The 20,972-nt window shown below is 40.1% G+C and overlaps 1 protein-coding gene across 3 annotated transcripts in view; it reads left to right on the forward strand.

Moving 5' to 3' along the window:
* Positions 1–20,972, forward strand: part of cep290 (centrosomal protein 290) — a 172,799-nt gene that overhangs the window by 23,508 nt on the left and 128,319 nt on the right. For all 3 annotated transcript variants that reach the window (XM_073058859.1, XM_073058860.1, XM_073058861.1), the window contains exons 10-17: positions 1,224–1,313; positions 1,409–1,531; positions 8,130–8,253; positions 10,236–10,408; positions 15,867–16,029; positions 17,981–18,081; positions 18,176–18,263; positions 19,208–19,308. In XM_073058859.1, coding sequence (XP_072914960.1) covers positions 1,224–1,313; positions 1,409–1,531; positions 8,130–8,253; positions 10,236–10,408; positions 15,867–16,029; positions 17,981–18,081; positions 18,176–18,263; positions 19,208–19,308 — 963 coding nt within the window. The remainder of the gene's footprint in view (positions 1–1,223; positions 1,314–1,408; positions 1,532–8,129; positions 8,254–10,235; positions 10,409–15,866; positions 16,030–17,980; positions 18,082–18,175; positions 18,264–19,207; positions 19,309–20,972) is intronic.

Genomic DNA, 20,972 nt, shown 5'->3' on the forward strand with positions numbered 1-20,972 from the left:
TTAGAGCAGGCCAACTGCTTCATAACAAATATGAAAGAAATAAATGTTAGTTTATAGTCCATTTGAAGAAGACGCTTGTATGGTTTGCACATGCTAAATGTGTGATAAGTGTATTGAATTATGGTTCTCAAATTTGGTTCCAATGACTTCATGCTACATTATATGGGAAGTTTAATGTGACTAGAGGCTAATTTCTTCCCCTGTGGTCTGCTTGTCATCATTCTTTAGGCCACAAACAAATGTTGGGAGAAATTCCATATCTGTATATATATATATATATATAAAAAAACTTTTGAGATAGTGAATCTAAGCTTGTAGTTTGACATTTAGAAGGTTTTCAGACTGAGAGATTTAGAAATATGTACGATAAACTTGAATCAGGTGTCATAAGTAGTCATCAACTATAGGAGCAAGGCACTAAATATGTTTGAGAGTTGGTGTTTGTTTTTAATGAACATTGAACAAAACAGTGGAGCACAATACAGATCCTTTAAGCAACAATGTTGTGCTGACCTTTTAACCTACTCTAACATCCCTCCATTTTTTTCTTTCATCCTAGTGCCTATCTAAGAACCTTTTAAATATCCCTAATATATGTGCCTCTACTACAGCCCTGGCAGTGTGTTCCACTCATCCACCACTCTCTCTAATATATTTTTTAAAAACTGCCTCTACATTCCTGCCCCACCCCCCATACTTTTCCCCAATCACTTTAAAATGATATCCCTTCATAGTAGGGAAAAAATCTCAGGCTGTACACTCTATCTATGCTTCTTGTAATCTTGTACACCTCTATCAAGTCACCTCTCATCCTTGTCCCCAAAGGGAAAAGCCCTGACTCAACCTATCGTCATAAAAGATAAACTCTAATCCTGGTAAATTTCCTCTGCACCCTCTAAAACTTCCTCTAATGAAGCGATCAGAACTGAACACAATACTTCAAGTCTGGTCAACCAGAGTTTTATAAAGACCCTTGCGGGTCTTTAACACAATGCACTGATTAATGAACATGCATGCTGTACCATACCAGCCCAACATACCATACACCTTCTTAACCACCCCATCCACCAAAAAAAAACTGTTGGGAGGGGCAATCATTGAGTCTTGTGCTTGGAGATACTTATTTTCAGCAGACTTTAAATTAAGAGAAAAGCCATCTTCATCTTGAGCACACTTTGTGAAATTTGACTGTTTCTGCCAGCAATGTCATACTATCATTTCAGGTACAAGATCTTACTGACCGGCTCCAAGCAGTAACAGAAGAGGAGGATCCTGTAATGATGGCAGTAAATGCAAAAATTGAGGAGTGGAAGGTAAATTGTACACCCTACTCAGAAATGTTTTATTTGTTCCTACTGTATAAAACTTAAATAATGATTTAAACAATTGTTGTTAAACACTCTTTCAGAAAGTGTTGTTTGCCAAGGATAATGAAATCAGAGAATATCAGGAGAAGCTGCAAGATCTCCGATCTAAACTTGTATTTGCTGAGTTAGACAGTGACAAGAACAGCGTCATTAATCTCCAACAGGTAAAAGAGCCGGACAGATTGGAATTTCCTCTTGAAGTTTTAGATTTTTGATTTTTTTTTTGTGTCATGCTTTGTTTCTTGCCAGATTTATTTTGCATCTGTTATAACTAAATAGATCTCACAACCTCTTATGTTCATCCTTTCCCATTGCTTTCCATTTTTCATGATCATCATTAGGCTATAGAACTCTTAATCGTAAGTATTTTGCTTTAATGTTCATTATAAAGTTGCTTCACTAACTTTGCGTAATTTTATATTTTCTCTCACTGCCTTTCTTTCCAAGAGAATCTCTTCACTCAGCCTAACAGGAATTTTCTGATCATCTTATACCTTGCACAAATTCCAGTGACAGTTACTGGCATTGAAATTAGTTATGACGATGCTGCCTTTGATAATTTGAAATGTTATTTAAGAAGATACATTAGATTTCAAACAAAAACACCCTTTTTATTTGCTGAAATTGAAATCTGAATTGGTTTATTATTGTCTTTCTTTACCGAGGTATGGTCCAAAGTTTATCTTGCATACTGTTCATAAAAAAGTGGTTAGGATTGTATCGTACTTATATACTTTGCCAATTAAAAGAACCTTTGATTTTAGTCCCTGGAGCCTAGGAGAATGTGGGGTGATTTGATGTTGCTGTTCAGTCGTTATGTCGAGTCTGACTCTTCATGACCTCATGGACTCCTGCACACCAAGCCTTCTTGTTGGAAAATGCCTCTAGATTTGATGGAGGTATACAAAATGATGAGTATAGATAGGGTAAATGCAATCAGGCTTTTTCCACTGAGGTTGGCTGAGACTAGAACTAGTTAAGTGTGAAAGATAAAACATTTAAGGGGAACATGAGGGGGAACAACTTCACTCAGGGTGTTGAAAGTGTGAATGATTTGCCAGTGGAGGTGGTGGATGCAGGCTCTCTTTCAACATTAAGTACATGAGTGGGAGTGATATGGAAGGCTATGGTTCAGGTGTGGGTTGATGAGGCTTGGCGGAATAACGGTTCGGCATGGCCTAGCTAGGATGAAGGCATATTTCTGTGTAATAGTGCTCTAGAACTATAAATTGATTACACAGTGCATTGAGGTATACAAGGAAAACAATTACAGAAGGTAGGATGAAGTGTAACAGCTACAGAGAAAGTGTAATGCAAGTAGACAGTAAGTTGCAAGATCATAACAAATTAGATTGTGACGTAAAGAGTCCATCTTACCATACTAGGGAACCATTCAATAGGTTTGTAAGAGCAGGGTGGAAGCTGTCCTTGAGCCTAGAGGCATGTACCTTTCAAGTTTTCATCTTCCGCCCATGGGTGAGCAGAGGAGAGAATGTCCGGAGTGAGTGGGCTCTTTAATTGTGCTGGCTGCTTCACTGAAGCAGTAAGAAGTTTAGGCAGAGCCCATGGAGGGGAGAATGGTTTCCATGAAATTGCAGTTTGTCTTTTGCACATTGGTTGATTGCCAGTCTTTTTAGTTTCGCATTCCATTATATTTCTTTGTGTATGTCTGCAAGAAAATGAATATCATGGTGCATATATGTACTTTAATAATAAATTTACTTTGAACTTTGAATCCATATATCTGTCCAAAAGTCTTTTGAAAGTTGTTATTGTACCAGCCTTGACCTTTCCTCTGACAGCTACTTCTACATACGTATCACCCTTTGAATCAGAATCAGGGTTATCATCACCGACATGTGACATGAAATTTGTTAACTTAGCAGCAGTTCAATGCAATACATAATATAGAAGAGAAAAAAATTAAATAAAGTAATAATAATGAATCAATGACAGTATACGTATATTGAATAGCTTTAAAAAAATGCAAAAACACCCAGAAATACTGTATATTTTAAAAAAAGGTAGTGTCCAAGGGTTCAAAGTCCATTTAGGACCATAATATGATAAGTTTTTATCTGCAATTTGAGAGGGATAGGGGCAGATCGGAGGTGTCAGTGTGCAGTTGAACAAAGGAGACTATGGAGCCATGAGGGAGGAGCTGGCCAAAGTTAAATGGACTGATATCCTAGCAGAAAAGACAGTGGAACAGCAATGGCAGGTATTCTTGGGAATAATGCACAAGGTGCAAAATCAGTTCATCCCCCTGAGAAGGAAGGATTTAAAGGGGGGGGGGAAGGGGCCACAGTGGTTGACAAAGGAAGTCAGAGATTGCATAGTATTTTTTAAAAAAAGAAGTATGACAGAGCTAAGGTGAGTGGGAAGACAGCTGATTGGGAAATTTTTAAGGAACAACAGAACTTAACTAAAAAGGCAATACGGGGAGAAAAAATGAGGTACGAACGCAAGCTAGCCAGGAATATAAAGGAGGATAGCAAAAGCTTTTCTAGGTATGTGAAGAGAAAGAAGATAGTTAAGAACAATGTTGGGCCCTTGAAGAATGAATTGGGTGAAATTGTTATGGGAAACAGAGAAATGGCAGAAGAATTTAATAAGTACTTTAGATCTGTCTTCACTAGGGAAGACACAAGCAATCTCCCAGATGTACTGATGGGCCAAGGACATAGGGGAACAGAGGAACTGAAACTGATTGACATTAGGAAGGAAACGGTGATGAGTAGACTAATGGGACTGAAGGTTAACAAGTCCCCAGGTCCAGATGGTCTGCATCCTAGGGTACTAAAGGAGGTGGCTCTGGAAATTGTGGATGCATTGGTAATCATTTTCCAATGTTCCTTAGATTCAGGATCAGTTCCTGAGGATTGGAGAATGGCTAATGTTATACCACTTTTTAAGAAAGGAGGGAGGGAGAAAACAGAGAACTAACGTCAGTAGTGGGGAAGATGCTAGAGTCCATTATTAAAGATGAAATAGTGGCATATCTAGATAGCAGTGACAGGATTGGGCCGACCCAGCATGGATTTACTAAGGGCAAATCATGCTTGACCAATCTATTGGAGTTTTTCGAGGATGTAACCAGGAAGTTAGACAAGGGAGATCCAGCGGATGTAGTGTACCTCAATTTTCAGAAGGCATTTGATAAGGTCCCACATAGGAGATTGGTGGGTAAAATCAGAGCTCATGGCATTGGGGGGAAGATATTGACATGGATAGAAAACTGGTTGGCAGATAGAAAGCAAAGGGTAGCGGTGAATGGGTGTTTCTCGGAATGGCAGGTGGTGACTATTGGGATGCCACAGGACTCGGTATTGGGACCACAGCTGTTTACAATTTACATCAAGGATTTAGATGAAGGCATTGAGAATAACATCAGCAAGTTTGCTGATGATACTAAGCTGGGTGGCAGTGTGACGTGATGAGGATGTTAGGAGAATTCAGGGTGACTTGGATAGGCTGGGTGAGTGGGCAGATACTTGGCAGATGACGTTTAATGTGAATAAGTGTGAGGTTATCCACTTTGGGAGCAAGAACAGGAAGGCAGACTATTATCTGAACAGTGTAGAGTTAGGTAAAGGAGAAATACAAAGAGATCTAGGAGTCCTTGTTCATCAGTCACTGAAGGTGAATGAGCAAGTGCAGCAGGCAGTGAAGAAAGCTAATGGAATGTTGGCCTTTATTACAAAGAGAATTGAGTACAAGAGCAAGGAAATCCTTTTGCATTTGTACAGGGCCCTGGTGAGACCACACCTGGAGTATTGTGTACAGTTTTGGTCTCCAGGGTTAAGGAAGGACATCCTGGCTGTAGAGGAAGTGCAGTGTAGATTCACAAGGTTAATTCCTGGGATGTCCAGACTGTCTTATGCAGAGAGGTCAGAGAGACTGGGCTTGTACACGCTGGAATTGAGATTGAGAGGGGATCTGATTGCAACATATAAGATTATTAAGGGATTGGACAAGATAGAGGCAGAAAATATGTTCCAGATGCTGGGAGAGTCCAGTACCAGAGGGCATGGTTTAAGAATAAGGGGTAGGTCATTTAGGACAGAGTTAAGGGAAAACTTCTTCTCCCAGAGAGTTGTGGAGGTGTGGAATGCACTGCCTCGGAAGGTAGTGGAGGCCAATTCTCTGGATGCTTTCAAGAAGGAGCTAGATAGGTATCTTATGGATAGGGGAATCAAGAGATATGGGGACAAGGCAGGAACCGGGTGTTGATAGTAGATGATCAGCCATGATCTCAGAATGGCAGTGTAGGCTCGAAGGGCCGAATGGTCTACTTCTGCACCTATTGTCTATTGTCTAATCGTATGGCAAGGGGAAGAAGCTGTTCTTGAATCGCTGAGTGTGTGCTTTCAGGCTTCTGTACCTCCTGACTGATGGTAACAGTGAGAAAAGGGCATGCCCTTGGTCCTGAAGGTCCTTAATAATGGACACTGCCTTTCTGAGACACCGCTCCCTCAGGATGTCCTGGGTACTTTGTAGCCTAGTACCCAAGATGGAGCTGACTAGATTTACAACCTTCTGCAGCTTCTTTTGGATCTGTGCAGTAGCCCCTCCATACCACACAGTGATGCAGCCTGTCAGAATGATCTTCATGGTACATCTATAGAAGTTTTTGAGTGTATTTGTTGACGTGCCAAATCTCTTCAAACTCCTAATGAAATATAGCTGCTGTCTTGCCTTCTTTATAACTACGTCGATATGTTGGGACCAGGTTAGATCCTCAAAGATCTTGACAAACAGGAACTTGAAACTGCTCACTCTCTCCACTTCTGATCCCTCTATGAGGATTGGTATATGTTCCTTTGTTTTGCCCTTCCTGAAGTCTACAATCAGCTCTTTTGTCTTACTGACATTGAGAGCCAGGTTGTTGCTGCGGCACCACTCCACTAGTTGGCATAGCTCACTCCTGTACACCCTCGCATCATCACCTGAGATTCTACCAACAATGGCTCTATCATCAGCAAATTTATAGATGGCATTTGAGCTATGCCTAGCCACACAGTCATGTGTACATACAGAATAGAGCAGTGGGCTAAGCACACACCCCTGAGGTGCGCCAGTGTTGATCATCAATGAGGAGGATATGTTATAACCAATCTGCACAGATTGTGGTCTTCCGGTTAGGAAGTTGAGGATCCAATTGCAGAGGGAGGTACAGAGACCCAGGTTCTGCAACTTCTCAATCAGGATTGCGGGAATGATGGTTTAAATGCTGAGCTATAGTTGATGAATAGCATCCTGACATAGGTGTTTGTGTTGCCTAGGTGGTCTAAAGCCATGTGGAGAGCCATTGTGATTGCGCCTGCTGTTCACCTATTGTGGTGATAGGCAAATTGCAATGGGTCCAGGTCCTTGCTAAGGCAGGAGTTCAGTCTAGTCATAACCAACCTCTCAAAACATTTCATCGCTGTAGATATAAGTGCTACCGGGCAATAGCCATGAAGGCAGCTCACATTTTCCTTCTTAGGCACTGGTATAATTGTTGCCTTTCTGAAGCAAGTGGGAACTTGTGCCCATAGCAGTGAGAGGTTGAAAATGTCCTTGAATACTCCTGCTAGTTGGTTGGCACAGGTTTTCAGAGCCTTACCAGGTACTCCATTAGGACCTTCCACTTCCAAGGGTTCACTGTCTTTAAAGTCAGCCTGACATCGGCCTCTGAAATAGAGATCACAGGGTCATCAGGTGTAGCAGGGATCTTCACAGCTGTAGTTGAGTTCTCCCTTTCAAAGCGGGTGTAGAAGGCATTGAGTCCATCTGGTAGTGAAACATCATTGCCATTCGTACTATTGGGTTTCACTTTGTGTAAAAACAATTTTTTTAAAAAGCTGTCCTTCAGGCTCCTGTTAAATCTTTCTCATCTTAACTTAAATCTATGGCTGCAAGTTCTTGATTTCCCAACCCTCTGAAAAATACTGTGTGTGTTCACCCTCTCTAAACCCCTTATGATTTTACACAGCTCTATAAGACCACTTCTCCTGTCTCCTACAGTCCAAGAAATAAATTTCTAGCCTGTGCAACTTCTCCCTGTAGCTCAATCCCTCAAGTCCTTGTGAATCTTTTCTGCACAATTTTCAGTTTAATCACATCTTTCGTAAAGCAGGACATCCAAAACTGAACATAACACAGTCTCACCAGCATCCTGACATCATGACACCCCCCCGCCCCCGTGCCGACGTTTATGCTCAAATTTTGGAGACAGTTATTTGAGAGAGGATAAAGACCATTGGCAAATACACATCATACACTGAGCTTTGTAAATGTTCAAAGGTTAATTTATAATCAAAGTATACTACTCTGAAATTATTCTTCTCCAGATAACCACAAAACCAAGAGAGAAAAGAACGGCAGCATGATCATCAACCCCCAAAACCCCCTCCCACGCAAAAAAATGGAACAAAAACAGAACAGGTACATCAACCCCCAAATCCCCTCCCCCCCCCACACAAAAATGAAGAAGATCAGGGGAAAAACACAACATAGAAAAACTAAGACTCTTGCTTCTGTTAATGCTTAGATTAGATTTCTCATTTGTTATTATTACCATTGATTTTGAAAAGGTCCCCTTTTAAGGCACAGTAATGTAGCTGTTGGCATAGCACTATTATAGTTGCAAGGACCTGGGTTCATTTCCACCGTTGTCTGTAAGAAGTGCAGGTTCATTGGGCCAGAAGGGCCTGTTACCATGCTGTATATCTAAATAAATAAGAAGTGAATACAATTTTTCTTTTTCTTTTTTTGCAGATTCTGCAAGAGCGAGACAACCAAATTAAGGTTCTGTTGGAGCAAATAGAACAGTACACCAATGAGATGAATACAAATGCTCAAATCATTGAAGATTTAAAATTGCAGCTCGAGAAGGAATCAAGTACTTGTTATTTTTTATATATTATGAAGCAAGTAAATTATATAAATGTATTCAAAACATCCTATATGATTGAAGTTGTTGAAATATTATGGTGAGATAGAAAATGAAGGAGGTAAATGGCCAAATTTATTAAAAACAGGTTTAAAGATGCTGTAGTAGGACATTACCAGAGGAATTTGTGGATCTTAAGGAAGAGGTACTAGTATATGATTGGTTTGTTCTAAGGACCCTGAGGGAAATTGAGGAGATAGAGGATGCTACTTAAAAAAACAAATTTAGTTGAGTGTGGAAATGTGTTTATTAGTGGCCTTTACAGCAGCTGTGTTCAAAAGCAAAGGCAGCCATCTGGGGTTGATTTTTCCCATAGTTGTTTAGCAACTTCTGGAACCTTTAAGTAAAAAAGAAATTAATAACTGGCTGAATTTAAAAAGAAGTGAAATGTAAATCTGGAAAGTAAACTCAACTGGACTTTGAAATTAGTGAATGGTGGCTCTGGTGGAAATCTACTTTAAGAAAACGGGTTACAAGAAGGTTAAGGCACTTAAGGGATTAGGGAGAAAATAACAAATTAGACATCAACTTGTAAACACAACGGATTCTGCAAATGCTGCAAATCCAGAACAACAAACACAGAATGCTGGAAGAACTCAGCAGCATCTATGGAGAGAAATAGACAGTCAATGTTTTGGACCAAGACTCTTCATAAGGACCGGAAAGGAAGGGGAAAGAAGCTAGAATAAGAAGGTGGGCGAGGGGAAGGAGTATAAGCTGACAGGTGATAGGTGAAACCAGATTCAGGTGAGGGGGGGGGAAGAGATTGTTGAGGATGGTGGGGGGTGGAATGAGGTAGGAGCCAGGAGCTGATGGTTGAAAAACAAGGAATCTGAAAGGAGAGGGGACCATGGGAGAAAGGGAAGGAGGATGGTCACTGGAGAGAATTGATGGGCAGCTGACAAGAAGAGATGGGCTAAAAGGGGAGCAGAAGAGAGAATGGAAAACGAGGGAGGGAGAAGGTGGAGAAATCACCAGAAGTTAGAGAAATTGATGTTCGTACTGTCAGATTGGATGCTACCCAGCTGGAAAAAGAGGTGTTGCTCCTTCAACCTGAGAATGGCCTCTATGTTGCAGTAGAGGAGGCCATAACTGACAGAAAAATGGTTATGTACCAGGAAAATTGAGGAGGAATTAAGAGCAGCAGCTTAGCAGAGGGAAGTTATGGCACTATTTTTGTTTCTTAAGAACATCAATTATTTGGAAATTTCAAAGCTGGGTGATGCATAACCACAAAAGGATTTGAGGGTTTGACTTTGAATTAATGTAGACATTTACAGGTTTCTCCCGCAATCCAAAGGTAGAGCGTTCCTATGAAACCGTTTGTAAGCCGAAATGTCGAAGAAGCAATTACCATTAATTTATATGGGAAAAATTTTTGAGCATTCTCAGACCCCAAAAAAAACCTACCAAATCATACCAAATAACACATAAAGCCTAAAATAACATTAACATATAGTAAAAGCATGAAAGATATGATAAATATACACCCTATACAAAGTAGAAATATTGTAGGTATGGTGTAGTTTCGCTTATCAATAATGGGAAGACAGCGAGCCAAAATCGATTTGGAGAAAAAAAATTGGCACGTACATGCCTATGCACATACTCGCATACGTATGCACATGTGTGCGCACGTACATACATACGCACGTACACGCATGCACAAACAACTGCCCGCACAAGGCTTCACGGTTATTGTAGTCTTTCTCAGGGTAAACCCACGTATAAAGCAGGCGTCTTTTTTTCGTAAAAGCGAAAATCCTCTTTGGTTAGCAAAAACAGGTACTAATGTAGGTCTTTCGTAACAGCGAGTTGTCATAAAGCGAATGTTCGAAAAACGGGACACCTGTACAAAATCTAAATGTAAAGTAATTTATGAGTAGGTGTGGATCAATTCGGCACTGTAACACAATTCTGGCTTCTTCAAGGTTTTCCAGCTCTTAATCAGCAATCCAGAATTGGGGCCCTACAGGAGAAGCTACGGGCAACGGAGAAAACGACCATTGAAGCAAAACGAATTGCGGAGATTGCGGAGAAAGATGCAAAAGAAAAAGACAAGGAACTGGGGGAGTCACTAATTCGTTTGAGGGCTTATGAATCTGTAAGTGATCATTTCTTTTAGAACATAAAGAATATAAGAAATAGGAGCAGCAGTAGGCCATCCGGCCCATCGAGCCTGCCCCACCATTCAATAAGATCATGGCTTATCTGTCTGTAAACTCAGCTTCATATACCTGCCTTTTCTCCATAACCCTTAATTTCCTTACTATGTAAAAACTATCTAACTGTTTCTTAAATATATTTAGTGAAGAAGCTTCAACTGCTTCCCTGGGCAGAGAATTCCACAGATGAACTACTCTCTGGGAAAAAACAGTTTCTCCTCATCTCTGTCCTACAACTTTCCTTATCCATCTTATCTATCCCTTTCAAAATTTTGTATGTTTCTATAAGATCTCCTCTCGTTCTTCTGAACTCCAGAGAGTATAGTCCCAGGCGACTCAATCGCTCCTCATAGGTTAACCCCTTCATCCCTGGAATCAACCTGGTGAACCTCCTCTGCGCTGCCTCCAAATCCACCATAGCATAGCCTTAAGTATGGAGACCAGAACTGCACACAGTACTCCAGGTGCGGTCTCACCAGTACCCTGTATAGTTGTAGCATGACCTACCTGCTCTTGAATTCAATCCCTCTAGCAATGAAGGCCAACATTCCGTTTGCCTTCTTAATGACCTGTTGTACCTGCAAGCCAACTTTTTGTGATTCATGCACAAGCCCTCCCAAGGCCCTCTGCACAACAGCATGCTACAGTCTTTCACCATTTAAATAATAATCTGCTCTTATTATACCTTCCAAAGTGGATGTTGTTATATTGTTATATGGATGATCTTGCATTTAGCAATGTTGTATTCCATCTGCCAGACCTTGGCCCACTCAGTTAACCTATCTATATCCCTCTGCAGACTCTTCACATCCTCTGTACAATTTGCTTTTCCACTTAGTTTAGTGTCATCGGCAAATTTTGCTATGCTACGCTCAGTCCCCTCTTCTAAATCATCAATGTAAATGATGAACAGCTGCGGGCCCAGCACTGACCCCTGCAGCATCCCACTCACCACCGACTGCCAACTGGAGAAACACCCATTTATACCAACTCTCTGCCTTCTATCGGTTAACCAATCCACTATCCATGCCAGTACACTTCCTCCGACTTCATGCATCTGTATCTTATTTATAAGTCTCTTGTATGGCACCTTATCGAATGCCTTCATGAAATCCAAATATACGACATTCACCTGTTCCCCTCTATCCACTGCACTCATTATGTCCTCCAAGAACTCCAGTAAGTTTGTTAAACAGGACCTGCCCTTTCTGAATCCATGCTGTGTCTGTCTAATGGAATAACTTTTTGTTTTAATTTCACAGTTAAAATATTCAGTTAACTACCCTATAAGGGGAAAATCACTAATTCTGAGTTTTCAGGGTGAGGTGAGGGCAAAATGGGTTAGAGATGGTGTCCAATCTTTTTCTTTCTCTTATCTGAGTCAAAATTGCTGCCAAGAATTATCTACAATAGTCACATTGTCACTTTCTGTACGTGCATTATTGACAGCTTTACTTGACCAGTCTTTGAATATCCAGTAAAACAATGGCAGAAGTTCCTTCAGCAAATATTGTGATATCTTAAATCCCTGGCAGAAACTATTCTGTAACAATGAATGCCATATCTCCTTCTGACAACTGATCTACAAACGTACAATGCTGATGGCCTTATCTGTCTGTGCTTCTCTCTGCAAACCATGCTGTCTATAAGACCATCTCTTGTCATCTCATAACATTGCCCAATTCTAGTTTATCTTGGCTCATCTGCTCCTGAAACCCTCATCCTTGTTTTTGTTAGTTCCAAATTTGACAATCCTAATGCATGCCTGGCTGGCCTTAATCTCTTTGCTCTCTGTTAGGCTGAAATCATTCAAAATCCTGTTGTTTATATTTTAGTCCCCACCAAGTCCCATTCACCACCACCATTTTGCTTACTTACCTTTACTATATTTCATAGGAATACAAGAAAGTAAGAACAGGAGGAGGCTACCTGGACCCTTAAGCCTGCCCTGCTGTTGATGACATGAACTTCTGTGCCAGTTCACCATAGTTCTCAGCTCCCTAATGTTTCAAAAAGTTGTCTACCTTTCCCATGAATACTTTGAATGGGGTTTGAATAGGGCTTCTGGGGCTGAGAATTCCAAATTTGTATCATCTGTGTTTTAAATGACCAGCCCCTTATCTTGCAACTATGTCTCATTGTTAAAGACTCTTCCAGCAGCGAAAATAAATCCTAGTTATAGGTCACAGACCCGAAGCATTTACTATTTGTATTTCCACTAACGCTGCCTGATCTGCCAAACTTTTTTCCAGCATTTCCTGTTTTTATTTCACATTTCCAACATGTGTGTTTATTTTTTTTAATCTTCCAGTTAAGTTATGATTCTGTTTAGAATTATTTCTTGTTTCTGAATCCTTTTCATGGTTTTACCTCTTCATAATCTTCTCCAGTCCTGATATTCACTCTCAAAACTTCCCTGCTTGTCAACCTCTCTCTTCTCCTTATGTTCCCGAAAACCTACTTCTTTGAGCAAACTTTTTGTTGTCATAGAGTCATAGAAAAGTGCAGTAGAGAAACAGGCCCTTCAGACCATCTAGTCTGTGTTGACAATGTTCATGTTTTGTTTAGTTGAGTATCATCATTCTTTAATAATACTCTAGTGAAATACATTACTGAGTTAAAAGTTCTATGTAGATGAGTGATGTATATCATAAGAAAAAATGCATAAAATCCATTGTTATAAAAATGACTATCTAGCCTTATACTCACAACACTCTCTAACAAGTGCATTGTTTTTGCCTTGTTTTCCTAATTTTTTTCATTTGCATAACAGTGAATATTTTTGAAACAAGTGTGCTTTATAAAGAAGTAAAATAAGTCATTAGTTTCTCGTTTATAAATATAAGCTAGGGAGCTCTTTTCCTTAATTTTTCACCAAACCTTCTATCTTTACTTAATCAAAAGACTTGTTGTATTTTAAATAATCATGGTGTATTTTTTAGCTTTGGCTTGATAAGGTTAACTCGTTGAGAGCTGTCAGAAGAGTATAAAGTTCTACCACTTAAGTTTGAGCACATAATCCAGATGGTCCATTGGAGCACTGAGAAAAGTGCCACACTGTTGGAAATGTACCTTCTAGCCCTATTAGTTGTCTGTAAGATAGCAAGGCACTATAAAGAACAGGAACATTTTATGGCCAAAATTTTTACCTAACACAATTTCATTTAAAAAAATACTTTGTGTTCATTACCTCATTTTTGCAGATATACCATATATCAGCAATTGAATGATTGGTTATTAATTCCTGCATCAAACAGTGTTAAAACTACCATACAACATTTAAACAATATAGAGTCATAGAATAGTGCAATACAGAAGTAGACCCTTTGGTACCTCTAGTCTGTGTTGATCTGACCTTCTGCCTAGTCCCATTTACCTGCACATGGACCACTCCATACCCCTATCATCCATATACTTATCCGAGCTTCCCTTAAATGTTACAATTGAACTTGCATTTACCACTTCCGCTGGCAGCTTGTTCACACTGTCATCACCCTGTGAGTGATGAAGATCATTGTACCTAAATTAGCTCTTTGAAAGAACAATCCAATGAACTACATTCTCTTGCTCTTTCATCAGTATCTTTTATTTTCATTTCCAGTTACATATCCTATTAAAATTTGTCAGGCACTATTGAATCATCTTTTATTCAGAGGGTTCCAATTTATAAAAGTATGTCATTTTATTACCATTCCTCCTTTTAAAGTAAACAGTTTGCCCTTAATGAATCAAAATTCTTCAGAATCTTTTACACTTCTTTTAAAATTTACCATGACCCCTCGTTCCATTAAACAGCAATCCCAGATCTTTGTATCTTTATAGGATGGTGCTGGGACTTGAGCACCTGAGTCATAGGGAAAGGTTGGATAGGTTAAGACTTTATTCCCTGGAGTGTAGGAAATGAAGGAAGATTTAATAGAGATATACAAAATGATGAAAGGTATAGGTATGATAAATGCAAGCAGGCTTTTTCCACTGAGATTGGGTGAGACTAGAAATAGAGGACATTGGTTAAGGGGAACCTGAGGGAAGACTTCTTTGCTCAGAAGGTGTTAAGAGTGTGGAACGAGCTGCCAGAGGAAGTGGTGGATGTGAGTTCGATTACAACATTTAGGTAAGTTTGGATAAGTATGTAGATTAGAGGAGTATAGATAGATAGATAGATACTTTATTCATCCCCATGGGGAAATTCAACTTTTTTCCAATGTCCCATACACTTGTTGTAGCAAAACTAATTACATACAATACTTAACTCAGTAAAAAATATGATATGCAACTAAATCACTATCTCAAAAAGCATTAATAATAGCTTTTAAAAAGTTCTTAAGTCCTGGCGGTTGAATTGTAAAGCCTAATGGCATTGGGGAGTATTGACCTCTTCATCCTGTCTGAGGAGCATTGCATCGATAGTAACCTGTCGCTGAAACTGCTTCTCTGTCTCTGGATGGTGCTATGTAGAGGATGTTCAGAGTTTTCCATAATCGACCGTAGCCTACTCAGCGCCCTTTGCTCAGCTACCGATGTTAAACTCTCCAGTACTTTGCCCACGACAGAGCCCGCCTTCCTTACCAGCTTATTAAGACGTGAGGCGTCCCTCTTCTTAATGCTTCCTCCCCAACACGCCACCACAGAGAAGAGGGCGCTCTCCACAACTGACCTATAGAACATCTTCAGCATCTCACTACAGACATTGAATGATGCCAACCTTCTAAGGAAGTACAGTCGACTCTGTGCCTTCCTGCACAAGGCATCTGTGTTGGCAGTCTAGTCTAGCTTCTCGTCTAACTGTACTCCCAGATACTTGTAGGTCTTAACCTGCTCCACACATTCTCCATTAATGATCACTGGCTCCATATGAGGCCTAGATCTCCTAAAGTCCACCACCATCTCCTTGGTCTTGGTGATATTGAGACGCAGGTAGTTTGAGTTGCACCATATCACAAAGTCCTGTATCAGTTTCCTATACTCCTCCTCCTGTCCATTCCTGACACACCCCACTATGGCCGTGTCATCAGCGAACTTCTGCACATGGCAGGACTCCGAGTTATGTTGGAACTAAGGTCCAGGTGTAGGTCAATAGGACTAGGCAGAATAACAGTTTTGCACTGACTAAATAGGCCAAAGGCCTGTTTCTGCACTGTAACACTCTATGACTTGCATTAATGAAGTATCATTTTTGCAAATCCTTTCTGCTCTTTTTGAGGTAGTTTTGGTTTTTAGAGATCAAATGGATATTATGGGAAATAACATGGGACATAGGTTTTACAGGGCTTCTTTCACTGTTCATTGAGATCATGGTTTATTTGTGTCTTAACTCCAATAATACACAGCCACATCTCATCATCATCATATAACAAAAAGAAACCATTCACGCTGTTGACTCTCATCCTGTTCTAGGGTATATATGGATTGGAAAATGCCGTTGCTGAAATAAAAGAATGCAAGAACAATATCAGAATTCGAGATCGTCAAATTGAAGCAATGACCAAAGACATCAATATGCTTGAATTGAAGATAAATGATCTTTTGGATGAAAACGAGAGCATGCGAGAACAGTTGGGTGCGTAAGCATATCAGAGCTCTAACTCTCAGTGGAGTGCAGCTCTAGGTTGGCTTGAAGTTATTATCATAGGTAGCTTAGATTAACATTTACCAATGCTCTCCTATGATGGAGGATTGGTGTTGCTTGAAGCATTCACATTTTTAATCTTGTTAGTCAATGATGGAAATTGTAGGTGAGTTATGAATTGCTTTTGCTGCCTGATTTGCAAAACATAACTGGCACGAAACAGAAATCATTCAACTAGTAATGCTCATTTAACACTTGATAATGAACTTGGAGTTGAATTCAGATACATTATTTATCACATTGAAATATACAGTGAAATGCTTTGTTTGCATTAACAACCAACACAACTTAACATTCAGATTCAGATTTATTTATTAAATGTACATGGAAACATGCAGTGAAATGTGTCATTTGCAGTAACGACTGACACACCAATGGATGTGTTGGAGACAGCCGCAAATGTCACTTCACTTTCGGTTGCCAACGTAGCATGCCAACATTGCTCAGCAGAACACCACAACACAGAACATACCAAGTAACAAAGCAACAACAATGAAACACGTCTTGTTTCATCCACCAACTCATTCACATACATGGTCCTCTAACCCCAGGGCAGTGGTGATGGGAGAGTGAGTAGATGCAGGAAGAGTAGGTGTCTGCCAGTCTCACTGACTCAATGAGTCTGCTTGTCATTTCCAGCTCTGCTTGGCTCTTCCCAGCCCCCGATTGTGGTAGTTCTGGAAGAGGAGTGGGGAAGAGAAGGCATCTGGAAATGCCCAGTTCCCAGCCGGTAGAATGTGCCAGGTTCCTCACAGCTTTTCATCACTATCCATTCCCAAACACTGATTGTTAAAGGCCCTTGGCATCTGCAATGTGTCTTCTCATTGCTACTATTTGGGAGGGGGTACAAGAGACTGAAGACCCACATTCTACATTTTATGAACACCTTCTTCCCCTCAGCCAACATATTTCCGAACAGTCCATTTAATTCAATTGTATATTGCGTACACGAGTGTCAAGGAGCTAAGAACGCTGCATCATTATTCCTCTTTTGCGCTATTTAGTTTATTTTATAGTGTAACATAATGTTTTTGTCTTGCACTGTACTGCTACCACCAATCAGCAAATTTCATGACACATGTCAGTGATAATAAACCTGATTCTGATAAGTTGGGCATTTGTAACCTGGGGAGTCCCTGTGCAGTCGTTTTATTTCCTATACACAGGCACAATATTTGATAATGATTTCAGTTCAGTTTTGAAAATTCTTATGCAACCTGTTGTGCTGACAATTCCAAATAAACACATTGCAGTGTTTAGATTCAGATTCATTTACTTGTCACATGTTGAAAGGTAAGAACAGACTCAGTGAAACAAATTGGCTATGTCTTATGGTCATATAGTGAAATGCATTGTTTGCGTTAACAACCAACACAACCTAAGGACAGGCTGGGAGCAGCCCGCAAGTGTTACCACACATTCCAGCATCAACATAGCATGCTGACATTGTTCAGTGACAAACCAACAACAGCAAAGCAAGTCCCTTTCCTCCATCCCTCCCAGCCAGCCCACCCACCCACCCGCTCACACACACAATTGTGGCTTATGGTCACCAACCTCCACAGTAGCTGTATGGTATCCTTGTTGATCTTTCAGCTCACCATGATCAATGTCACGGAGATCAAATGTTTCTTTTTTGATTCTTTAGATATTACAAGCAAGTAAAATTGATCAAGAAAGGTGTTTGTGTATTTTTTACAGTGTATCACACTAAAAGTAAAGTGCAGGTGTACTTAAAAATATACCCAAAATTTAACATTGTCACTGGAATTAATTCAGTGAAGAGTATTCTGCCAGTTATTTCTCTGTGGCTTCTGTTGTTGAAGAATGCTGATATGAAAGTTTTGTTTTTCCACACTCATGGAAAATAATTTGCATCTAGGCCTTGAAACAAAAGAATTAATTGATTTGACTGAATTTAAACAGAGGAAGCACTTGAAGCAGCAGCAGTTTCAAGCCGAGAACCAGATCCTGCTAAAAGAGGTTGGTTATTTATACTAGCCTGCCATGTGCCTGCTTGGCTTTGGTAGTTTGTTTCATTTATAAATCCAAATGCTCACAACACTCCCAATTTCAGATTGAATGCCTAGAGGAAGAAAGACTAGTGTTAAAGAGGCAAATTCGCAAGATGGCCCAAGATAAAAGCACACGTATAAGTTCTATAGGTATGTTTAAGTTTCATTTTAGTACATTATTAAGATTTATTGGAATCTTGCATGAAATACAGAAATTTAACAAACAATAAAAGTTGATTTTAAAAAGTATGCTGATGCTGGATACCAAAAAGAAAAATATATTGCAATGAACATTGTTCTGTGAGGTTCGCTAAATTCAGTCCTGGGGTGACAGAGTTGGCTAATGAGGAAAGGTAAGCAAATTGGGCCAGTACACATTACAGTCTAGATGAATGGTATTTGAAAATAAAAGATGTTGAGTGGATTTGACATACTCAGTGTAGGGGAATCTAGAACTATGTGGTATAGTTTAAGAGTAAACATTTACCCATTTAATATGTAGGTGTACAATACATTGGTGCGGCCATATTTGGAATATTGTGCTCAGTTTTGATCATCATTCTGTAGGAAAGAGTTCAAAGGTTTATGATGATCTGAAGGATTGGGTCACAGGGAGAGGTTGGACAGTTTATTTCTTAAAGTGAGGTTGAGGGATGTGGAAAATCACGATGGGCGTAGATGGGGATAAATGCACACAGTCTTTTATTCCAGGGATGTGGAATCAAGAACCAGAGGGCATATGTTTAAGGAGAGAGGGAAAAGATATAATATGAACCTGAGGTCTAACTTGTCACACAGAGTGGGATATATATATGGTATGCGCTGCCAAAGGAAATGGTTGAGACAGATACAATAACAAGATTTAAAAGGTATTTTAATGAATAGTTAAGTTTTAGAGAGATATGGGTCAAACACAGTCAGAAAGGATGAGCTCAAATGGGCATCTCGGTCTGCAGAGATGAGTTGGGCCAAAGGGTCTGTCTTCAGGCTGTACGACACTGTGACCCTACCACACCTCATACCATCGTATACTGCAGTGTTACCAATAAATACTGTTAAATAAAAGCGGTAGTTAACATACTGTACTTTTTTAGCATTTTCACCAGATGATTTGGGGTTGTTCGATGGATTTACTGATGGGGAAGCAACAGCTAAAACATCGTCGGGTATATCCGCCTCGGATTTAAAGAGTAAGGTAATGCCTTGCTTTGTCTTGATTTTTAAATTCTATCAACTTTATTGAAACTGCAGGTGTGCAAATCACTCCCCTACCCATGAGCTGAGAAGCTGACTGGCCATTTCAGTGATCACATTCCTGCATGTTTCTGTGAAGACACATAACAAAATACAAAAGTATGAGGGGTGTAACCCTTCTGGTTTTTGTTGGTACAGCTGAAGATAGCAGCAGTTTACTGGTGGTTCATAAAGCAAGAAATATAACCAAATACTTTTATTAGTAACACTTTTTGTGGAAAATTGTGGTAAATGATCACTGCAAACAATGAGGCGAGTGAAGGTGAGGCTGACTTGAGGGTTGAAGTGTGTGTGTGTGTGTGTGTGTGCGTGATGCAAAGTAGGAGTGAGGTCTACACATAGTCAAGGGGCGAGATTGAGACAGAGTTGGGCCGTGCGAAGCAGAAAGGAGTCGGAGCAGAGGAGCTTTGGAGACTGTCCACCTAAATCAATAGCAAGGTTGGATCGATCTAAGTGCTGTGTTCATTTGGAAAGGTCAGGTAAAGGCCGGAACGTGGCAGCGGGATCCAGACCCAAAGTGTACTGATGACTCGTTGTTTGGACAATTTAAGTGCCAGGCTGGTTGGATTGAAAAGGCTGGTTGTTGGGACCAGAGGCTAGGATCGAGCCAGTTCTGCTCACTGCTCTGCAACGTTTACTCCACTCTCTGCGGCACTGACTCTAAGACTGAGGCTGTGGCCTGCTCTGGGTACTCTGGGCTTCATGTCTACGGACTCACTTTGGTTGTGTGAGCTCGGTTTTGCTCCACTGTGTGATGAGCTGAGGCTAAGGCTTTGGGCCTGCTCCAGGTACTCTGAGCTTCATGTCAATGGACTCACTTTAGTTCTAAATGCTGTTGCTTTCTTTTACTGTTTGAATGATTTTGTGTTTTTTTTCTCTGTGCATTAGATCTTTGTTAGTCTGTATTTTTTAATGGGTTCTTTCTGGTTTCTAGTTTTGTGGCTGCCAGTAAGGAGATGAATCTCAAGCTTGTATAATTTATGCATACTTTGATAATAAACGTACTTGAACTTTGTATAGTTAGGATAAATGCAAGCAGGTTTTTTTTCCCAGTGAGGTTGGGTGAGATTTGAACTAGTGATTAAGGGTGAAAGGTGAAGTTTTTAAGGGGAACTTCTTCACTCGCTGGATGGTGTGACTGTGGAACAAGCAACCAGAGTACGTGTTGGATGCGGGTCTAATAGCATTATTTAAGAGGAGATTAGATAAGAACATGGATGGAGGGATAAGGAGATCTATGGTCCAGGAGCAGGTGATAAGTCTAGGCAGAATAATAGTTTGGCATGGACTAGATGGGCCAAAGAATCTGTTTGTGCTCAAAATGGCAGATTTCCTTCTCTGGCAACTGAATAATTTTCATTACACCATTACCAATACTGGAAATTTTTCATTACAGAATTTACTGGCTAAATTCCCTGACTGCCTGGGTGTGATTTAAATTGTGTTTGTTTTTTGTTCACTTATTTTTTTCCAAACTAACCACAGTTCCTATCTATGGGACTCCCTGAGAAAGGCAAAGACCTTAAATCTGAGGATTGAATCCTGATTGCTGACATTGCAAAGTATTATGTTAATGCAACACTACCATGCTGCCCCATGCATTAA

The sequence above is a fragment of the Hemitrygon akajei genome, chromosome 10, assembly GCF_048418815.1.
Source record: "Hemitrygon akajei chromosome 10, sHemAka1.3, whole genome shotgun sequence".
Taxonomy (NCBI): Eukaryota; Metazoa; Chordata; class Chondrichthyes; order Myliobatiformes; family Dasyatidae; genus Hemitrygon; species Hemitrygon akajei.